General features: G+C 43.6%; 1 protein-coding gene across 1 annotated transcript in view; it reads left to right on the forward strand.

Annotated features, from left to right (window-relative positions):
* mfsd2b (major facilitator superfamily domain containing 2B) overlaps positions 1 to 23,690 on the forward strand; it is an 83,256-nt gene that overhangs the window by 6,363 nt on the left and 53,203 nt on the right. The window contains exons 3-4 of the mRNA XM_033022069.1: positions 4,231 to 4,355; positions 19,457 to 19,580. Of these exons, the coding sequence (XP_032877960.1) occupies positions 4,231 to 4,355; positions 19,457 to 19,580 (249 nt within the window). The remainder of the gene's footprint in view (positions 1 to 4,230; positions 4,356 to 19,456; positions 19,581 to 23,690) is intronic.

A 23,690-nucleotide genomic window follows, 5' to 3' on the forward strand; every position in this document is an offset into this window, starting at 1 on the left:
TCCATCCGGCACTCCAATACACATGGACGATTTCCGACACTTCCCTACCATTCCTTGACCTCACCATCTCCATCGCAGGTGACAGACTCCTGACCGACATACATTACAAACCCACTGACTCACATGGCTATCTGGACTACACGTCTTCCCACCCTGCCCCCTGTAAAGACTCCATCCCCTACTCCCAATTCCTCCGCCTACGCCGCATCTGTTCCCAGGATGAGACATTCCACACCAGGGCATCGGAAATGTCCTCGTTCTTCAGGGAACGGGGATTCCCCTCCGCCACCATAGATGAAGCTCACACCAGGGTCTCATCCATACCCCGTAACACTGCTCTCTCTCCCCATCCCCGCACTCGCAACAAGGGCAGAGTCCCTCTGGTCCTCACCTTTCACCCCACTAGCCGCCAAATACAACACATACTCCTCCGCCATTTCCGCCACCTCCAACGTGACCCCACCACTCGCCACATCTTCCCATCTCCCCCCATGTCTGCCTTCCGCAAAGACCGCTCCCTCCGCACCTCCCTCGTCAATTCTTCCCTTCCCTCCCGCACCACCCCCTCCCCGGGCACTTTCCGTTGCAACCGCAAGAAATGCAACACCTGTCCCTTCACCTCCCCCCTCGACTCCATTCAAGGACCCAAGCAGTCGTTCCAGGTGCGACAAAGGTTCACCTGTATCTCCTCCAACCTCATCTACTGCATCCGCTGCTCTAGATGTCAGCTGATTTACATCGGGGAGACCAAGCGTAGGTTGGGCGATCGTTTCGCCGAACACCTCCGCTCAGTCCGCAAAAACCTACCTGAACTCCCGGTGGCTCAGCACTTCAACTCCCCCTCCCATTCCCAATCCGACCTCTCTGTCCTGGGTCTCCTCCATTGCCAGAGTGAGCAACAGCGGAAATTGGAGGAACAGCACCTCATATTCCGTCTGGGGACCTTGCGTCCTTATGGCATTAACATTGAATTCTCCCAATTTTGCTAGCCCTTGCTGTCTCCTCCCCTTCCTTAACCCTCTATCTGTCTCCTCCCACCCTCCCATCCGCCCGCCCTCGGGCTCCTCCCCCTCCTCCCATTTTTCTTCTTTCTCCCACCCCCCATCAGTCTGAAGAAGGGTTTCGGCCCGAAACGTCGCCTATTTCCTTCGCTCCATAGATGCTGCTGCACCCGCTGAGTTTCCCCAGCAATTTTGTGTACCATTAAAAGTAGGCATGCAGGTGCAGCAGGCAGTGAAGAAAGCGAATGGTATGTTAGCATTCATAGCAAAAGGATTTGAGTATAGGAGCAGGGAGGTTCTACTGCAGTTGTACAGGGTCTTGGTGAGACCACACCTGGAGTATTGTGTACAGTTTTGGTCTCCTAATCTGAGGAAAGACATTCTTGCCATAGAGGGAGTACAGAGAAGGTTCACCAGACTGATTCCTGGGATGTCAGGACTTTCATATGAAGAAAGACTGGATAGACTCGGCTTGTACTCACTGGAATTTAGAAGATTGAGGGGGGATCTTATAGAAACGTACAAAACTCTTAAGGGGTTGGACAGGTTAGATGCAGGAAGATTGTTCCCGATGTTGGGGAAGTCCAGAACAAGGGGTCACATTTTAAGGATAAGGGGGAAATCTTTTAGGACCGAGATGAGGAAAACATTTTTCACACAGAGAGTGGTGAATCTCTGGAATTCTCTGCCACAGAAGGTAGTTGAGGCCAGTTCATTGGCTATATTTAAGAGGGAGTTAGATGTGGCCCTTGTGGCTAAAGGGATCAGGGGGTATGGAGAGAAGGCAGGTACAGGATACTGAGTTGGATGATCAGCCATGATCATATTGAATGGCGGTGCAGGCTCGAAGGGCCGAATAGCCTACTCCTGCACCTATTTTCTATGTTTCTATGATGGCACTCACTTCCCTTGTGATGAGATTGGTTATGATGCATATCAACTCATGTCTAAGTAACGATCTGGACCCACTCGAATTTGCATTCCTCCACAGCAGATTAGCAGCAGGTGCAATCTTGCTCAGTGAATGACCACACAAAATTGTTGTACGTGTAGCCCAGTCCATCACACAGACTTTACTTCCCACGATTGACTCCATCTACACTGCACGCTACCTTGGAAAAGCAGCCAACATAATCAAAGACTTGTTCGACCCCGGTTGTTTCTCCTTGTCTCTGCTCTTGTCCCGTCCGTCTGAAGCCCACTAAAAGTGCTATATAATCATAAGGTTTTCTTGGATAAGGTAATAACTTGTGGCAGAAATATTCTGCGGAGGATGAACCAGGTTTCTTTGAGCCCAACTCAGTGTAATAAATAACAGATGCTCCCTATGCAGCATACCTCCTTGGTGTGGATGGAATATCCAGTGAGATATGCTCCCAATATCATTTGTTGAGAGTAGAAGATCAGGATTGAATAAAAAGAAAAACAAAAGTAATCATTTTCAAGGTGGGACTCAGGGGATTTTATTTCAGAAGTGCTGCAAAGGATGCATTTCTTGAAGAAAGGACGGAACCCATCGTTTGAGCAAAGATGGCTAAATTAAGTTAACCCTGTCCTCATCAATGGATATAGAGATGGCTGACAGCTTCATGTTCTTCAGCATCCATAACACAAGCAACCTAAGCTGATCACTTCACACTGATGCAGTGATCAAGAAAGTGCAGAGTATTTACTTTCTTAGATGTCTGAAAAGATTTGTCATGGCCATGAAGATATTTGCGATCTTTGTCAGATGTGCTGTCAACAGTATACTAATAGGGTACATCTCAGCCTGATATGGCCATTACCCTGCTATTGGCCACCTGAACCTCTATAGGGTTCTGAACACAGCTCCACCCATCACTGGCTTGTCATTTCCTTCCATCCAGTCTATCTTCACAGTATATACTATCAACAAATCTACAAGTATTACCAAGGATGCCTGCAATTCTGGCCTGTAATTCTACAATATTTTCTCTCTTCTACCTTCTGAGAGAAAATATAGAAATATTAACCTGGATGTCCACAATTAAAATCCACTTTTTCTTCACTGCTCTCAGATTCCTGAACCAATCATCTTATTCACACCCCCTTCCCATAGGTGCTGCCACACACTCTTAACACACTTTCATTTGATTAATTCATTATTGTATTTAAATATTATTTTGCAGCATTCAGCTTTTATCAAACTCACTGCCATATTTATTCTACATGTTGCGATATATCTATCATTTCTGTGTGCATATCATTTACTCTGTGCACTTCAGGTGAAGGAATTTCATTGGACCCTGGTGTACATGACAATAAACTAATCTAATCTGATCTAATTAGTCATACATTCCCGTATTTCCAGAAAAATCTCACATTACACTTATTTTTAGTGAGCAATCTTACAATGATTGCAACAAGATTTAAATATCACTTTCAGACAGTATGCAAATAAACAAGGCTGCTTTTTAGAACATTACACGCACACATGGTATTGCAGAAATATGCTTTTAATGTGCTGGTGTTTTTCAAGTTTAGACCACTAAGCATGCTGTCAATATAAGATATGTCAATATAAGCTATATTTAAGAGGGAGTTAGATGTGGCCCTTGTGGCTAAAGGGATCAGGGGGTATGGAGTGAAGGCAGGTACAGGATACTGAGTTGGATGATCAGCCATGATCATATTGAATGGCGGTGCAGGCTCGAAGGGCAGAATGGCCTACTCTTGCACCTATTTTCTATGTTTCTATGTCATGTTGAGCTCCAAAAATGGCAATAGTTCCATGAAATTAAATCTGTGCTGAAGGTTGTGATTATCTCATTGAATCAGTCATGATCACAGTGAAGCAGCGCAAAGGATGTCCGGAAGTTTGGCTGTAGTCATACATCACATTATCCTGAAAAAAACACTATTCTTCCAAAGGAGCAGTCCATGGAAAATTATTATCAGGCCGTAGTTACCCTAGAAAGTTTGGATCTGCTTTGCTGAAGCCCTGTCTAGGAAAAAAAATAATCTATTTTCACCTTAATCCCTTGTGCCCTGAGTGTACCATAATCATTAGAATAGATGTGGCTTGGGTTTCTTGGAGGATCCTCAGAAGCATCAGAAAAGGAAATGATTAGTCTTTTCATTCTACTTAAATTCAAAGCACAGATGTAAATAGCAAGGAATCTTCCTCAGCCAGATTCTTTACTTATTGCATTAGTAGTAAAACTGTTTTCTGTTTATTCTTAAAACTAGTTTTCATTTTTGTTTTCAGATAACTCCATTTTGTGCCTCTTTAGTATTGTTCATTGGAAGAGCTTGGGATGCTATTACTGATCCAGTTGTTGGATATTTAATCAGTAAAAGCAAATGGACGAAGATTGGAAGATTAATGCCCTGGTGAGTTTGCAGATATATTTAACAGATGTATACATGGGAATGGCATGTCACAAAAATGCTTGACATTGTGATGATGACCATGTCAAAGGTGCAAGTGCCTGGTCAATCTTGGCTCACATCTTGTGGGAACTCCATGGATGAGGACCATGCTTGTATGGGAATATATAAAATTAGTAAATGACAAAGAAAAGATATGATGACATTTGAACATCTTCTGAGTAGAGTTGCTATAATTCTCTGGAATATTTGAGATTAACTATGATTTGACGCTTGCAAAGAAATTGATAGGATAGACTAAGAGAAACATTTTCTTCTGATTACGGAGTCCAGAAAAGCAAAACATAACCTTGAAGTCCAAGCCAGCTATTCAGGAAAGAAATTAGGAAATAACTCTTCTCTCAAAGGATGTGTGGAACTCTCTCCCACAGTAGCAGAAGATGCCACCTCGTTAGTTTCTTCTGCTAGGTTGGGAAGATGTTTATTTGGCAAATATATTAAAATAAGCCAAAGCAGGGGTTTTGAGTTAAGATGCAAATCAACCAGGATCTCACATAATAGCAGAGTGGATTGCTTACATTTCAATGTTCCCATGTTCAGAAAAGGTGAATCTGGAAAATGTACTCCAAACTATTTGTGAGTTTTGAATGATGGCACACTTGTTCAAATTGGTAAATGGTCATGTATGAATGAAACTTAGATTATATACATATTAGATTATAATTTCAGCCTTAGTACAAACTTACCTTTATATTTCACGAGAAATGCATTTCAGTGTAACTCTAAGGTTCTTTATGTTCGGGTTAGTAAGTATTATTTTATCTCAATTTCTCAGTAGAGCTTAAAAGTTGAAGGTTTTTTAAATTGTCTTTGTGAAATACAAATTTTATTCAGTGTTTTCAGCCTATCAAGAGCAGCAATACTACATCTTGAAGAAGAAAAAAATAATATTGCACAATTTGAGTCTATTGAACGGAGAGCTTCTTTTGGTTCAGAAGTTGTTCTTTTGGTGCTTTTGTAAACAATAATGAAGTATTGATATTAAGTTAAAGGGCCTGTCCCACTTAGGCGATTTTTTCTGCGATAGCCGGAAAATAGGCTGTCGCCACATGGACGCGGGGTGATGCCTGTATTGTTGTGAGTTGTCTCCAGTGTCATAACTTCCGCTGGATTCTGAAATGTTCAAAACTTTTCGGCGACAGTGGGTTTGGTGTTGCCTGTCTTCTCCTGTCATAGGTGCTGTCGTAGGTTGTCGCCAGGATGAAGGCAGGTGACGTTGGTCGTCGCCGAGTGATGACCTCGGTGAATTCCATTGGCGACAACCTACGTTATCCTATGTCAACCGGCGGCAGTACCGGCGACTGAATTGTCATCAGTTGTTGCCGACAGGGTCATTGCTTGTTGTAGCTTGTCACGGGTGGACGTAGGTTGACTTCGGTTGTCATAGTTTGTCGTCTGTGTGGTCGTAGGTTGTCGTAGGTGAGGTCGTAGGTGGACATCCTAAGTCGCGACGATTGGGTCGCCGGTTGTCGGTAGCTTGACGTTGCTTGACATCGACTAGGTGGTAGGTTGTCGTAGAAATTGTCGTAGGGGAGGTCCAGTCGCCACTTTTTCGGCGAACTGCTACGACTGTGTCAGTCGCCAGCAGTCGCCGAAAAAATCGCCTAAGTGGGACAGGCCCTTAACTCTTCCCTATTGTTGTGAAACAATAACAGAAATTGTCCAGAGGGAATTATAACATAGCAATGCAATGAATTTGCTTTCTGGCTCAGAATGCCCTGACCATAGACACTACTGCTTCTTAACTATAGTGTAAATATCTGTGACCCAGTGCTGCCTAGAGCTTACTTTGTAATGAAATACAACATCCATTCACCCATTAAACCATTTTATTCAACATGAATTCACAATTGAAAGTTGGGTCATTTAAATAATTCCAAAGAGGTATGGGAGTTATTTCATGGTTGAAATTACTGAGACAGCTGTTATGGATTAGATTGGCCCATGTAGTGGCTCAGGAAAATCAGGGAGGCTCGTGTTTCACATTATGCATAATACAGAATATCTCATGGACTTTTATATGGAATTTTGAAGTGTAAATATGTAGTAAGAAATGGATTTCATTTGTGGCATAAATTACAGCATTCTGGGAAACACTGGACCTGCATTGGGAACTTTTACCAACAGTAGTTTTGAAGTCAGTAAATCAAACATAATGAATTGTTGTCCTTTGAATCGAATGTGAGAGTGTTATCTCATACAATTTCCAAAAACACCTTCTTCACTACAAGATGAAGGTGGCGGCATAATAAAGATGACAGCAATGGAAAATATATGGAAGCCTCAATATCGAATCAAACTACAAGGATTTTCCTGCTATTGTTAAGTCTTATCAATAATATGTTTATGCATACTTCCAGGTCCTATTTCAGCAGGAGAATCAAATTAACATTCGACTATTGATCACTCCTTTATGTTATCAATCGTACAAATTATGATTACATGAGAGAACAACAAGCTTTAATGAAGGCAGGGCAGAAGACTACTATACCATATTTATCAGATTTCTCTTTTCATTGCAATATATCTGGTTAGTTTTTTTCTGTTGCAGTATCCAAATGATAGCTTCCGTTAGAAAAACTCATTAAAATTATTTTGCCCATTTACTTTTTCTCTCAAAGTGAGTCCTACATATAAAATATTATTGCCGCCTTGTTCCAAAATCAGTTTTCTGGAGATGGTTTATATCAGTAATGCTTGAATTTGTCAAAGTAAAAAGCATTGGAACAACATAGTTAAATGTCAGTTTGATGAAATTAGACTTAGAGTGGAGCTTAACTCAGAATATTCTGACTGGAATGAGCTGCTTGCAGCTGTTTGATTGCAAGATTCACAATTTCCTGATGTATATCTTACTACAGCAGTTAAAACAGTTCAGGGCTCTGGAGAGTGTCCTAGAACAAAGGAACCTTGAGGTGCAAGCATACAGTTCCCTCAAAGTGGCGACATATGTAGGAGTTTACATCTTTAACATACTTGAAGATAGACACAAAAAGCTGGAGTAACTCAGCGGGACAGACAGCATCTCTGGAGGGAAGGAATGGGTGACTTTTCGGGGATCGGTTCTGAAGAAGGGTCTCAACCCGAAATGTCACCCATTCCTTCTCTCCAGCGATGCTGCCTGTCCCGCTGAGTTATTCTAGCTTTTTGTGTCCATCTTCAAGTATGTTAAAGATGTAAACTCCTACATATGTCGCCACTTTGAGGGAACTGTATGCTTAAACCAGCATTTGAAGTTCCTTCCCACACATTTGACATGCTTGCCTTGATCAGGCAGGTCATTGAGTACAAGAGTTGAGAAGTCATGCATAAGACATCAGTGAGATCATACGGAGTATTGTGTGCAGTTCTGCTTACCCAGCTACAAGAAGGATATTGTTAAGCTCGAAAGGATACAGAAAATATTTGTAGGTGTGTTACCAAGACTGGAGGGCTTGAGTTATAAAGAGAGACTGGATAGGCTGGGCCTTTATTCCCTGAAGTGTACAAGGCTGAGGGGTAGAGGTTTACAAAATCATGGCGGGCATAGATAAAATGAATGGTCAGTCTTTTTTTCAGGCTAGCGGAGTCTAAAACTAGAGGGGTGGTGGGTATGTGGAAGGAGCTCCAGAGAAAATAGTAGAAACGGGTACAATTACAATGTTCAACGGCATTTGGACAGGTAAATGGATAGGAATGGTTTAGAGGTAAATGGTTGGGATAGACAAATTGGGTCCAAGGGACATATAGGGTCAAAGGGCTTATTTTCATGCTATATTACTCTATGAATGTGAAGATTACCTCTTTCGCTCTCAACCATTCCTCTCCATTGAAATGAATGGGGTCATTTATTTTCCATCATTTCCAACCTCATAGAAAGTCTTGAACTTCCACAGCTGTTGAACAGTTAATCAAGGAAGTGGCTTAGTTCCAAATGGAACAGCTGATATTCCTCAAGGGAAATTGAGTGCCTGGAACACAATTAAAAATTTAACATTTGCAATAGATGTTAAGCTTACAAGTAATTTGGTGGAAGAACTCCACCTAATTAGGTGGAAAGGTTAATAGAGAAATTGCAAAACATTGGAGAATTGCAGTGAATTTGCCCAATTTCAAATGTGGAGGACTTGCCAGCTAAGGTCAGGGGGAGGTTGACAATCTGCTACGCAGCAATCACAAATTATTAAAGAAAGCCATGTGACAGGCCATCTCCCCTTCATCGAATTTCGATGCATTTTTTCACTCCGCTGTATTTTGATTCTGAATGATTGACAGATCAAACTACAGAGCTCTTGGCTGAATTAATTTGTGGTTGGAATTCTGGGGGTGGAAACTGACTCTGACAGGCTTCATAATCAGTGGCACAACGAGAATGCAATTAAGGATCCAAGGCTGGCTTGAACGTCACACTTTCAAGGCAAAATTTTGAATGATGATATTTTCTTTCTCCTTTCTCTACATAAAACATAAATAAAATAAAGGGCGGCATGGTGGCACAGCGTTAGATTGCTGCCTTACAGAGATCCAGATTCAATCTTGACTACAGGTGCTTGTGTGCAGTGGCGTAGCGTGGGGGGGGCCAGAGGTGCGGTTGCCCCGGGCGCTAAATTTTTAGGGGCGCAAAAAAATAGTTGGATAAATTTTTTTTATAAAATGGCCAAAAAAATTGTTCTAAAGGCACGCTGCACCTCTTTAGCAGCCTTCCCCTGAATTATTGTAATAAAATGTAATTTTTTTGCCATTTTATAATTATTTTTATCTAACAATTTTTTTGCGCCCCTAAAAATTTATCCAACAATTTTAACCAACCAGCGATCTCTGCGCCGAGGCCACTGCCACTGTCCCAGCCGCCGCTGTCGTCCACTGGGCCCGTGGTCGGATCGAATGGCCGCTGCTGCCGGAACGTGCCCCAGCTCCGAGTTCTGGTCGCCGCTGTCCCAGCTCCGAGGCCAGGTCGCCGCTGCCGCTGCTCCAGCTCCGATACCGTGTGGCTGCTGCCGCTGCCCCCGCTCCGAGGCCAGGCCTCCGCTGCCGCCGCCCCAGCTCCGAGGCCAGGCCGTCGCTGCCGCTGCTCCAGCTCCGATGCCGTGTGGCTGCTGCCGCTGCCCCAGCTCCGAGGCCAGGTCGCCGCCCCAGCTCCGAGGCCAGGCCGCCGCTGCTGGCGCCCCAGCTCCGAGGCCAGGCCGCCGCTGCCGCAGTCCCAGCTCCGAGGCCAGGCTGCCGCTGTCAAAGCTGCCGCTGCAGCTGCCCAGCTCCGAATACTGGTCGCCGCTGCCACTGTCCCAGCCGCCGCTACCGCTGCCCCAGCTCCGAAGCCGCCATTAGGCCTCGGCGCAGGCGGAGATGGGGGATACGACAAAAGAAGTGGCATTTCCCGAAGGAAGAGACCAAAAACCGCTAATGAGGAGGCGCAATATTTTAAACTGCCCCGGGCGCGCAAAACCCACCCTACGCCACTGCTTGTGTGTACGGAGTTTGTACGTTCTCCCTGTGACCTGCGTGGGTTTTCGCCAGGAGCTCCTATAGATTCAGGATCAGTTCCTGTGGATTGGAGGATATCTTATGTTATTGCACTTTTTAAGAAAGGAGGGAGAGAGAAAATAGAGAATTATAGAACAGTCAGCCTGACATCGGTGGTGGGGAAGATGCTGGAGTCAATTATAAAAGATGAAATAGCGACATATTTGGATAGCAGTAACAGTATCGGTCCTAGTCAGCATGGATTTACGAAGGGGAAATCATGCTTGACTAATCTACTGGAATTTTTTGAAGATCTAACTAGGAAAATGGACAAGGGAGAGCCGGTGGATGTAGTGTACCTGGACTTTCAGAAAGCCTTTGCTAAGGTCCCACATAGGAGATTAGTGGGCAAAATTAGAGCACATGGTATTGTGGGAGGGTACTGAAATGGATAGAAAATTGGTTGGCAGACAGGAAACAAAGAGCAGGGATAAACGGGTCTCTTTCAGAATGGCAGTGACTAGTGGGGTACTGCAAGGCTCGGTGCTGGGACCGCAGTTATTTACTATATACATTAATGATTTAGATGAAAGGATTAAAAGTGACATTGGCAAATTTGCAGATGACACAAAGCTGGGTGGCAATGTAAACTGTGAGGAGGATACTATGAGGATGCAGGGTGACTTGGACAGGTTGGTGAGTGGCCAGATGCATGGCAGATGCAGTTTAATGCACTTTGCACAGGTGCACTTTGGTGTCAAGAACAGGAAGACAGATTATTATTGGAATGGTATCAAGTTAGGATAAGGGGAAGTACAATGAGATCTGGGTGTCCTTGTACATCAGTCACTGAATGTAAGCATGCAGGTACAGCAGGCAGTGAAGAAAGCTAAATGCATGTTGGCCTTCATAACAAGAGGAGTTGAGTGTAGGAGCAAATAGGTCGTTCTGCAGTTGTGAGACTACACCTGGAGTATTGTGTGCAGTTTTGGTCTCCAAATTTGAGGTAGGACATTCTTGCTGTTGAGGGAGTGCAGCGTAGGTTCATGAGGTTAATTCCCGGGATGGCGGGACTGTCATATGTTGAAAGAATGGAACGACTGGGCTTGTATTCACTGGGATTTAGAAAGATGAGAGGGGATCTTATTGAAACATATAAGATTATTAAGGGATTTGACACGCTAGAGGCAGGAAACATGTTCCCGGTGTTGGGGGAGTCCAGAACCAGGGGTCACAGTTTAAGAATAAGGGGTAGGCCATTCAGAACGGAGATGAGGAAAAACGTTTTCACCCAGAGAGTTGTGAATCTGTGGAATTCTCTGCCTCACAAGTCAGTAGAGGCCGATTCTCTGAATGCTTTCAAGAGAGTGTTAGATAGAGCTCTTAAAGATAGCGTAGTCAAGGGATATGGGGAGATGGCAGGAACGGGGTACTGATTGTAGATTATCAGCCATGATCACATTGAATGACAGTGCTGGCTCGAAGGGCAGAATGGCCTACTCCTGCACCTATTGTCTATTGTTTCCTCCCACACTCCAAAGACGTACAGGGTTGTAGGTTAATTGGCATGATAAAATTGTAAATTGTTCCTAGTGTGTGTAAGATAGTGTTAATGTGCGTGAGTATTCTCCACATACTTATGGATGTGCACCTTCAGCAATACTGAACAAGATTGACACTATCCTGAACAAAGCAACTAAGCAGCTCACTTGGTTGGCATCTATGCTCCTAAATATTAATTTCCTCCACCACTGGTACAAGGTGACTGTAGTGTCTTCCATCTATAATATGCACTGCAAGGATTTGCCTGGGCAACTTTGAAAGAACTAGTAAACCGTCAGCCACCAAAACAACAGCAGGTGCATGGGTACACCAATGTTGACAAGTTTCCTCCCAGTCAGTCACCATCCATACATCATTATCACTGTTCATTAATTGTTGCTGGCTCTAGGTCCTGGGAGCCTCTACTCAACAGCAATATAGAAGTACCTTTACCTGAAGAGCTACAGAAACATTTTAGTAAATGAAAGAATGAAATTTAGACAATGTAATAAACTCATCATATTGGTTGGTTCACCTCATTTATTCTTGGGTTGGGCGATAGGTTATGGGGACTGTGATTATATTGTCTGGAGGTTAGAAGAATCAGAGATGGCCTGAATGAAATATAGAAAACTATGGGTTTAACAGGAGACGTGGAGTTGGTGTTTCCTTGACTGGGGTGTCAAGGATCAGGGTCTCGGACCATTTGGCCATTCAGGACAGAGATGAGAAGACATTTCTTACCCAGAGGGCAGTGAATCGTTTCAGTTGTCTACCCAAGAGGATTATGGAGATTCTGTTGCAGAATATGTTCAAGAAAGTGGTGGATAGGCTTTTGGGCATAAAGAGTAGCAAGTGGTGTAGGTTCGTGCAGACAAGTGGTGCCAAGATAAAATATAGCATAATCATTAAATGCAGGAGCGACAGCATGAATAGTCTACTCCTATTTATACTGTTCTCATGGTCACCATAATCAATAATTATTTTCTGACTTATTAACCAAATTTTTATTACCCAACTACATTGTGGCACAGGCCTTTTGATTATGTTTAGTTTTATCACGATTGCAAGGCCTTTCAATATTTCTTGATTCATCACTCTTCTCTAGCATGGCATGCGCTCAAATCTTGCAGTGTGTATGTAAAGCGCAAATGGGGCAGGACAAGTTGAGGAGCTTTAAAAAAGGGATTTAAAGCAATTGGCTTCATTAATTGAGTATGAATCAAAGGCAAGGAAGTAATGCTAAAAAGAAATACTGAATATTCCTCGTCTGGGTGACTGTATTCTATTTACAGCTACAATAAAATAAGACGCTTGGGTACTGGCAGAAAACAATTGTGCTGTAATGATAAGCTGATTAACTCGGTCATCTATTATTTCCAGTAGAATATTCAAACGTTTCATACATCATCACCTGTTTATGGGGAGCTAAGTTTCTTGTTTATTTGGTTGTGTACAGTTCTCCAAATAGTTTAATGGCATTAAAATCACATAATACATCAAGGCGAATTTCTGCAGTCATTTCTCTGCTTTTCCATTGTAACATGATCAAAAGAGCAGCAGAAACCATAGCAATCCATTCCAGACCCACCTGCCCATCTCATTTACATTTCTCAGAATTTCTGGATAATCTCAGTTTCAATGGAGAAGCAGGAGAATTCCTCAACAAATCATCCTCCAAATTCTTGCATTATTTTAATATCTTTTTGTTGTCATGTAGTTGCAAGGTACAAACAAAATGTTCAAATTAATTTTCTCAGTGGCTCTCCCTGATACGTCATTCGCACATACATAAGTAACACATACATTCACACTTACGCTTTATGTCTCGCTGTTTGTCAAATGATGTAAATAGTTTCAGTAGAAATCTTACCAAGGACATGCAAGAAAAAGGCAAGAAAATAGGAGGAGTCAGCACCTGCTCCTCAATGCTGCCCCATTGTTCAAAATCAGAAGGATTGATCTGTCCTAGGCCTCAATGCACCTTCTCTGTCTGTTCCATGTGGCTCACTGTCCCCATTCTTTCAAGAAAGTACCTCATTCTTCTTTAAACATCTCCAGCGATCTAGCCTTCACAAATTTGGGGTAAAGAGTACCAGCAATTCAGAATTCTCTGCAAGAAAAAAACTTAAGCTCACAGAAGGTGGTGGGTATATGGAATGAATTGTCAGAGGAGACAGTTGGGGCATGTTGCGAGGATAACTCAATAACTTCACGTTTGACTCCTCCCATTTCCTCCAAACACAAGGCGTAGCTATGGGCACACGCATGGGCCCCAGCTACGCCTGCCTCTTTGTCGGGTACGTCGAACAATCCTTGTTCAATATGTACTAGGGCCCCATCCCCGACCTCTACCTCCTTTACATCGACGACTGCTTTGGGGCCACCTCCTGCACCCACACACAACTGACTGACTTCATCCACTTCACCACCAACTTCCATCCGGCACTGAAATACACCTGGACTATTTCCGACACTTCCCTACCATTCCTTGACCTCACTATCTCCATCGCAGGTGATAGACTCCTGACCGACATCCACTACAAACCCACTGATTCCCATGGCTATCTGGACTACACTTCTTCCCACCCTGCCTCCTGTAAGGACTCCATCCCTTACTCCCAATTCCTCTGCCTACGCCGCATCTGCTCCCAGGATGAGGTGTTCCACACCAGGACATTTGAAATGTCCTCATTCTTCAGGGAACGGGGATTCCCCTCCTCCACCATAGATGAGGCTCGCACCAGGGTCTCTTCCATACCCCGCAACACTGCTCTCTCTCCCCATCCCCGCACTCGCAACAAGGGCAGAGTCCCCCTAGTCCTCACCTTTCACCCCACCAGCCGTCACATACAACAAATAATCGTACGTCATTTTCGCCACCTCCAACGTGACCCCACCACTCGCCACATCTTCCCATCTCCCCCAATGTCTGCCTTCCGCAAAGACCGCTCCCTCCGCAACTCCCTTGTCAATTCTTCCCTTCCCTCCCGTACCACCCCCTCCCCGGGCACTTTCCGTTGCAATCGCAAGAAATGCAACACATGTCCCTTTACCTCCCCCCTCGACTCCATTCAAGGACCCAAGCAGTCGTTCCAGCTGCGACAGAGGTTCACCTGTATCTCCTCCAACCTCATCTACTGCATCCGCTGCTCTAGATGTCAGCTGATTTACATCGGTGAGACTAAGCGGAGGTTGGGCGATCGTTTCGCCGAACACCTCCGTTCGGTCCGCAAGAACCTACCTGACCTCCCGGTGGCTCAGCACTTCAACTCCCCCTCCCATTCGAAATCCGACCTCTCTGTCCTGGGTCTCCTCCATTGCCAGAGTGAGCAACACCGGAAATTGGAGGAACAGCACCTCATATTCCGCTTGGGGAGCCTGCATCCGTCGGGCATGAACATTGAATTCTCCCAATTTTGTTAGCCCTTGCTGTCTCCTCCCCTTCCTTAGCCCTCGAGCTGTCTCCTCCCATCCCCCAGCCCTCGGGCTCCTCCTCCTCCCTTTTTCCTTCCTTCTCCCCGCCACCCCCTATCAGTCTGAAGAAGGGTTTCGGCCCGAAACGTTACCTATCTCCGTCGCTCCATAGATGCTGCTGCACCCGCTGAGTTTCTCCAGCATTTTTGTGTACAGTTGGGGCATGTACTTTAAGAACATTTAAAAGACATTTGGACAAGTGCAGGGATATGAAAGGTTTGGAGGGATATGGGCCAGAAATAGGCAGGTGAGACTAGTGTAAATGGGGATAGACCCAAAATGCTGGTGTTACTCAGCGGGACAGGCAGCATCTCAGGAGAGAAGGAATGGGTGACGGTTCGGGTTGAGACCCTTCTTCAGACTGGTTGGCATAGGTAAGTTGGGTCAAATAGCTTGTTTCTGTGCAGTATGACTCATAAGTGCAGAAGTAGGCTATTCAGCCCATATTGAATTGAGTCTATTCCGCCATTCAATAGACATTAGACAATAAGTGCAGGAGTAGGCCATTCCTCCCTTCGAGCCAGCACCGCCATTCAATGTGATCATGGCTGATCATCCACAATCAGTACCTCGTTCCTGCCTTCTCCCCATATCCCCTGACTCTGCTATCTTTAAGAGCTCCATCTAACTCTCTCTTGAAAGCATCCAGAGAACCAGCCTCTACTGCCTTCTCAGGCAGAGAATTCCACAGACTCACAACTCTCTGTGTGAAAAAGTTTTTCCTCGTCCCCGTTCTAAATGGCTTACCCCTTATTCTTAAACTGTGACCCCTAGTTCTGGACTACCCCAACATCGGGAACATGGTTCCTGCCTCTAGCGTGTCCAAACCCTAAATAATCTTATATGTTCCAATAAGATTCCCTCTCATTCTTCTAAATTCCAGAGTATACAAGCCCTGCCGCTCCATTCTATCAACATATGACAGTCCCGCCATCCCGGGAACTAACCTTGTGAACCTACGCTGCACTCCCTCAATAGCAAGAATGTCCTACCTCAAATTTGGAGACCAAAACTGCACACAATACTCCAGGTGTGATCTCACTAGGGCCCTGTACAACTGCAGAAGGACCTCTTTGCTCCTATACTCTACTCCTCTTGTTATGAAGGCCAACATGCCATTCGCTTTCTTCACTGCCTGCTGTACCTGCATGTATACTGATGAACAAGGACCCCCAGATCCCATTGTACTTCACCTTTTCCCAACTTGACGCCATTTAGGTAATAATCTGCCTTCCTGTTTTTTCTCCTAAAGTGGATAACCTCATTTATCCACATTAAACTGCATCTGCCATGCACCTGCCCACTCCCCCAACCTGTCCAAGTCGCCCTGATTCCTCATTGCATCCTCTTCACAGTTCACACTGCCACCCAGCTTAGTGTCATCTGCAAATTTGCCAATGTTACTTCTAATCCCTTCATCTAGATCATTAATGTATATTGTAAATAGCTGCGGTCCCAGCACCGAGACTTGCGGTACCCCACTAGTCACTGCCTGCCATTCTGAAAGGGACCCGTTAATCCTGACTCTTTGTTTCCTGTCTACCAAAATAAATTCTATCCATGTCAGCACCCTACCCCCGATACCATGTGCTCTAATTTTGCCTACTAATCTCCTATCTGGGACCTTATCAAATGCTTTCTGAAAGTCTAGGTACACTACATCTACTGGCTCTCCCTTGCCCATTTTCCTAGTTACATCCTCAAAAAATTCCAGAAGATTAGTCAAGCATGATTAGTCAAGCATTCGATCATGGCTGATCTATCTTTTCCTCTCGACCCCATTCTCCTACATTCTCCCCATAACCCTTAACACACTTGTCAATCTCTGCCTCAAAAATGACGTGGTCTCCACAACTGTCTGTGTCAATGAATCCCACTCTATGACCTCAGTTCAAAACGATCATCTCTTGCTTATCATACGTTTGTGTCTGTTTGCCCTGTTTGCGTCATGTTGAATTGTTTCCCGGCGAGTCCTGGAAGCAGTGTTTCATTAGACCTATTATACAGATGCAAATTTGAGACATAGATTCTACATTTTTATTTTCTCTCATTTGGCATGCCAAATAAATTGTAATTGAATAAAAGAAACAAGTTGTCCTTCAAGATTGTGAATCTCAGCTCCCTCCTTTGATGGAAATGCATGGCTCATTTTGATTCATACAAGATCACTCCCTCTTTCACCATTTCCCTCATTCACTATATGGCCTTTGAGCATGCTTACTAATCAGTGCCGTTTATAAGCCGTTTTTTAAATACAAAATATTTTCTTAGGGAGGGCAGTTTACCTTTTAGCAACTCACTGGAATAGTTTTCCACAGGACAGGGAGGTTTGAAGTAAAACATTTAAAGGAGATCCGAGAGGTAAATTTTTCACACATAAGGTGATGAATATCTGAAACAAGATGCAGAGGAGGTGTTGGAGACACACTTACAACATTTGAAATGTATTTATACAGGTAATGGATACGAGGCATGGAGGAATACAGATCTAGTGTAGGCAAATGGCATAAAATCACAATGCTCGTTTCTATGCAATATGATTCTAATGAAATTCAAAGACTAAATATAAATCCGCCATGCCCGGAACCATTCTTTGATGCATTCTTTCTTTAGGCAAGAAGATGAAAACTGTATATTATTGGTCCCTTTGAACCAACACCATCCAATATCTCACCACTTAACAAGCACTCTCTTCCTTCATGTGCATAAAACAGATGACCACATTATACTCCATAGGTCATGTTCTTAAGGGCCAGTCCCACTTACGCAATTTTTTCGGCGACTTGCCAGCACCTGTCATAGTTGCAGTAGGTTGTCGAAAATTTTCAAAATGCGGCATTCTTCAGGGCAAAAGGCATTCTTAGCCATTCGAAAAGGCCGAAAGGGGTGATGGTGGCCATCTTAGGGACGTCGTCGGGATGGACCGGAATTTGATTATACCCACGAATGAGGTCGACCTTCGAGAAGAAGGTTGCGCCGTCTAGATGTGCCGAGAAATCCTGGATGTTCGGGACTGGTTACTGCCATGGTTGCGGCGTTAAGACGCCTGTAATCACTGCAAGGTCTCCAACCCCCGGACTCTTTGGGTACCATGTGCAGCGGGGAAGCCCAAGGGCTATCCGACTGCTGGACAATCCCCATGTCCTCCATAAGCTGGGACTCATCTCGTGCGATGCGCAGTATATCGGGCGACAGGCGGTGCGCGCGGGCGTGAACCGGTGGGCCCTCGATGGGAATATGGTGGACCATGCCATGCTGGGCATGGCCCCGTCGAACCGGGGCATGAGCAACCCTGGGAATTCAGTGAGAAGGGCTGCGAAAGGTTGCTGGATCTCGGCTACCTCGTCGAGTTGCTGTAGGGGCATGGACGAATTACGCGGCTTGGCAGGGCATAGGTCCGACACTGGAACCATGCGCCCGCCTCGCACATCGACTAACAGGGATAACGCGTGCAAGAAATCGGCCCCCAATATCGGTTGGGCGACATCAGCATCGGTGAACTTCCTCCTATACGGGTGGGAGTCGAAAGTGAAGTCCAGGGTCCGCGTACCGTAAGTGCGAATGTCGCTCCCATTGACAGCCGAGAGGACTGCCTTCTCGTACTTTACCGACGCGGGTATCTCGGGCGTTCGGCGGCAGGATGCTGGCTATGGCGCCGGAGTCCATCATTTACGCATATAAATCAAATCAGCTGGGCAGGAGGCGGGCTGACTGAATTTGGGCGTCGCACGGCATCGGGCGGTGACGTCATCACGCGATGCCACGCGCTAGGCGTACGCCGTCAAGACGCTGCGTACGACGTCAAGATGTGCGTACGCGGGCCGACAGGCCATTGACGCGCGAAGATTTCGGTCACTGCAGGAATTTCGGAGCCCCGCGCGATGTCGGGACCAGCCCCGCTAAACTCCATACCCCTCCACATTTCTAAGTGGGACCGGCCCCGCGCGGCCATAAGGTGCCCTTACACCTCAAGTGACCACAAGGTCGCGTAATTTGCGAGCCAAGGTTGCGTAAGTGGGACAGGCCCTTCACTTTGTCATTGTTTAAAGAGGAGCAAGCCTCATCAAGGTGCACTGTCAGTGAGCGTGTAGTGTCCTATTCCAGGTGGCTTCCACATGCTGTTCACTTCCACATCCATCTCACTTGACAATGACTTCAAGCCCAACTGATTGTGTTCTTGACACCCCCAAAATTCCATTCTTCATCTCCCCAACAACAATTCCCCATTTAAAAAAAAATCAGTTATCTCTCAGTTCAAACCACTTCCCACTTAAGCAAACTTTTTGAAAGCTCATTATCTCCAGACCCATGCTCACTTTCCAACCTCCAACCCAGATATTTTCTCTGCAGTCTTTCAGAGGTTCTCACAGAGGAAAGGTTTTTATGCGTGTATACTTGAGCAAGGTCCTTTCTATCACATGGCATATCCTGGGCATCATTGATAGAATATTAGCATAGATGATGGTCTTCCACCTATCAGAGTTTTATTGTGCAAGTCATTCTGAGGAATGAGATTGGTCATGCCTTCAGTTTCATTCCTTATAACATTTTTATTAAAACAGACTATGCTTTCTGCATTCCTCCAGGATTATCGGTTCTACACCTTTTGCAGTTGTGTCCTACATTCTCCTGTGGTATGTGCCACCAGTGAAAGAAGAAAAGTTCCTTTGGTATTTAGTTTTCTATTGTCTGTTCCAGACTCTGCTTACAGTGAGTACCTAAACTAGTAATTTACCATTAGTCTGTGTTATTAAAGTATTGCGCTAGAATTGTAAATGGTCTGCATGAAGTGCTGAATTTAAAGATCATACAAAGTCATCCAAAGTCAACCTAAGTGGTGAGAGACATACATCTAAACATATATGAAGCACATTTAGAGTATCGTTGGGGGTATAGTTTTAAAAATAAGTTGCTAATAAGGCCAATGTGTAGAGAAAAGTGATTGGGTGAGCATATAGATATAATTCAAAGGAACTTTGATAAATCACGTGGCTCATTAAAGAACAATGTATGCATTTTAATGTAGACAAATGCAACATTATCAATCAAATAGAAAATGTGACAATGCACTTTCTCAATTGAAACTTTACGCTGCACATGGATATATGTTGTATCATATATGCACTTAGGACAATTTTACAGAGGCCAATTAACCTACAAACCCACTTATAACGAGTGCATGTGGAGAAACACCCGTTTGTTAATTCGGCACCACAAACACACAAGATTCTATAAATTTAATCTCACCTTTAATGTGCCAAAGGTCACCATCCTTTTTCAGTATTAACTGAAAACTTGATTAATTTATAATGAATCTCTGAAACTTTCATTAATGTACCTTAGTACTGAGATCAGGATCTCGGAAATTGGATCCGTAAATGTTATCACTGGTTCAATCCCTGGGAACCCGCTTTCCATACTTTCTAACCTGCAATGTATTGTAGCAATGTTACAAAATTTTGAGATTTAAAAAATCAAGTCTGCAATTTATCTCATCAGATAAAGCATAAAAATAAGTTTAATTTGACACCTAATTCACTTTCATATCTCAAGTATTAAAAAAGTTATGCCCATTTTCATACTGGGAAATGAGCATCTTGTTCCCTATTGATTTTCTATGGACATAACAAAAAAGCTGTGATCGTGAACAGTCAAAAGTCCATAACTTTCTTAAAAATTAAGAGAACTGAATGAAATTTTCAGTTATCATAGATTGAAGCATTCTGAAACAAATATAAAATAATCTTACTTGGATGACCTGAAATTAAAGCATATAATTAGTTAGTTACCTAATTGTAGCAAATTTCAGACTTCAATTACTAGATCTAAACATCTATCCATTTCTTAATAAATGATTAACATTTTTAAATAGCCTAAATGTCCAAATAATATTCACAAATAATTCACAATAAAGCATGATTTTTAAATCTCATTTACATTAATTTATAGACCAAATGGAAGGAATTTAGTGTTCAATTGCTGTAAATAAATGCCCATTTAAATCAGCTTTCTAGTGAGATCCTGTGAACGCGCTGGTTTAGAACGTTCACATTGCGGTAGATTTGTGCCCTCAAATGCCCAGAAAAATACTGCGGGATATAATGGGCCCAAAATGAGCTACTCGCAATATTAAACTTTGTATAAAGGGATCTTTAGAAGCCCTTTTTAATGTAAAAATATACAGCATACCTTCAGTTATTTGCTTTATGAGACCCTGCGGTTGCTGGTGGTCGCGGGTTTAGAGATTGATTTTTAAACTACTATAACTATTTTACGAGGCCTTTAAAACTAATAATAGCTTTTGCAACGGGGTCTTCCAGCGATTTTTCGTTAATAATTAACTAGGCTGAACATCTTCGATTTGAACAGCCTAGAGAAAATCGCGTTTTAAACCCGCCCCCCTCTAAACGGCGCCAAAATCGCGCACACCCGCAGCGACAGATTTTCCGCGACGCTTCAGGTACGCTTTGCAACATACCTATGTATTGTCATAAATATTTACATAAACTATTTTATCCTTCAATTAATATTTTTCATTCCTGGTGCTTTGAATCTAACTTGTATATTTAGCATTTCCATTGGCTCTCTATTTAACCATTCTTAAACAATCTAACACTTTGCCTTTTATCCTCATTCATATGAAATTAAAGTTTTGAGAATGAAATACATCATTCTTGATTTGTGGTATATCTGGTTTCAGGGATTAAGTCCAACATCATAATTCAGTGTCACTCTCCCACTAAAGTCTCATTGTGTATCTTCCTGGTGTGATAAATGCAGATGACCATTGCCTCTATTGAGTTCCTTAACATACCAGGTCATAAACTATTGGATTTAATTTATCAGCGCAGGCTCTGAACTACCATGGGTTTTCTTCATTAATAATTGGTTGAATGATGTTACTGATGGAAATATTTATTCTCTGTACTTTTTCATGAAGCAAACTACTCCTATTTACCCATGAGATATGTAGGTACATTTACCCATTTTCTGTTCTAAAATACCTATTATGGATTAAATCCCTGCTAACGCAAAGCATTCAGTACCAACATTAGCCTTCTAATGCTTCTGATGTTCAAATGCCATGCAGTAGATGTGTCTCTTTTTCTAAAAGTAGCAGCCTCTCATCTGCTCTGCCATTTAATTACATCATGGGTGATCTTTTATCTTTACAACACAAACCTACACTAATCTTACATAACTACTCTAGTGTCTCTTTCTTGATATTTTGGTCCCTTTTCCAAAAAAGGGACCAAATCAGCTGTCAGCAAATCAGCTGTCTTCCTGAGCCTGCCAGTCCCTTTTCCAAAAAAGGGACTGGCAGGCTAAGGAAGACAGCTGATTACAGAAGAATTCTCTCTATAATAAAGAAAAATCCCCAAACACGTGTCCGACAGATCAGAAACACTCTTCCGGAGTCAGGTGTGGATTTGTCAATGACCACTGTCCTCAGAAGACTTCAGGAACAATAATACAGAGGCTACACTGCAAGATGCAAACCACTGGTTAGGCGCAAAAATAGGATGGCCAGGTTACAGTTTGCCAAGAAGTACTTAAAAGAGCAACCACAGTTGTCTCTGTACTCCATAATTTGAGATTTGTGGCTAAAGTACACATTGTCAGATTTTATTAAAGGGTATTTTTATACATTTTAGTAGAAATTACAGCTGTGTTTATACATAGTCCCCCCATTTCAGGGCACCATAATGTTTGGGACATATGGCTTCACAGGTGTTTAGAATTGCTCAGATGTTTAAATGCCTCCTTAATGCAGGTATAAGAGAGCTATCAGCACCGAGTCTTTCCTTCAGATTTTCCATCACTTTTGGAAACTTTTATTGCTGTTTATCAACATGAGGACCAGATTTGTGCCAATGAAAGTCCAAGAAGCTTGTATGAGTCTCAGAAACAATAATAAAACTGTTAGAGACATCAGCCAATCCTTAGGCTTACCAAAATCAACTGTTTTGAACATCATTAAGAAGAAAGAGAGCACTGGTGAGCTTACTAATCGCAAAGGGACTGGCAGGCTAAGGAAGACCTCCGCAGCTGATGACAGAAGAATTCTCTCTATAATAAAGAAAAATCCCCAAACACCTGTCCGACAGATCAGAAACACTCTTCAGAAGTCAGGTGTAGAGCAACAACAGTTCTGGGAAAAGGTCTTGTGGACAGATGAGACGAAGATTAACTTATATCAGAGTAATGTCAAGAGCAAAGTATGGAGGAGAGAAGGAACTGCCCAAGATCCAAAGCATACCACCTCATGTGTGAAACACGGTGGTGGGGGTGTTATTGCCTGGGCATGTATGGCTGCTGAAGGTACTGGCTCACTTATCTTCATTGATGATACAACTGCTGATGGTAGTAACATAATGAATTCTGAAGTATTTAGATACATCTTATCTGCTCATGTTCAAACAACACAACCCTGCACTAATCTTGCATTCCTGACTCTAGTGTCGCTTTCCCTCTATATCTTTCTTAGTTATTAAACACATCTGTAGTGTTTAATAACTAAGAATGGACTCTGTAGGGGACTCTGTAGGGGGCGCTGCTCTGGCAGCAGCCATGTCATGCAACTCGTCAGTTTTTCAACCTTTTTTTATTTTTTTTGTATGTTTTAAAGTCTGTATTTAATGTTTCTTTGTGTGTTTTATGTGGGGGGTGGTGTGGGGCGGTAAGGGGAAACCGCTTCGGTCGCCTCCTCCATGGAGAGGCGACTTTTTCCAGGTCGCCTCCCCCGTGGCCTAACATCAAGGATCGACGCGGCCTTTCCCGGAGACACGCCCGGGGCTTCAGCGGCGGGAGCAGCGTGGA

The sequence above is a fragment of the Amblyraja radiata genome, chromosome 5, assembly GCF_010909765.2.
Source record: "Amblyraja radiata isolate CabotCenter1 chromosome 5, sAmbRad1.1.pri, whole genome shotgun sequence".
Lineage (NCBI taxonomy): Eukaryota > Metazoa > Chordata > Chondrichthyes > Rajiformes > Rajidae > Amblyraja > Amblyraja radiata.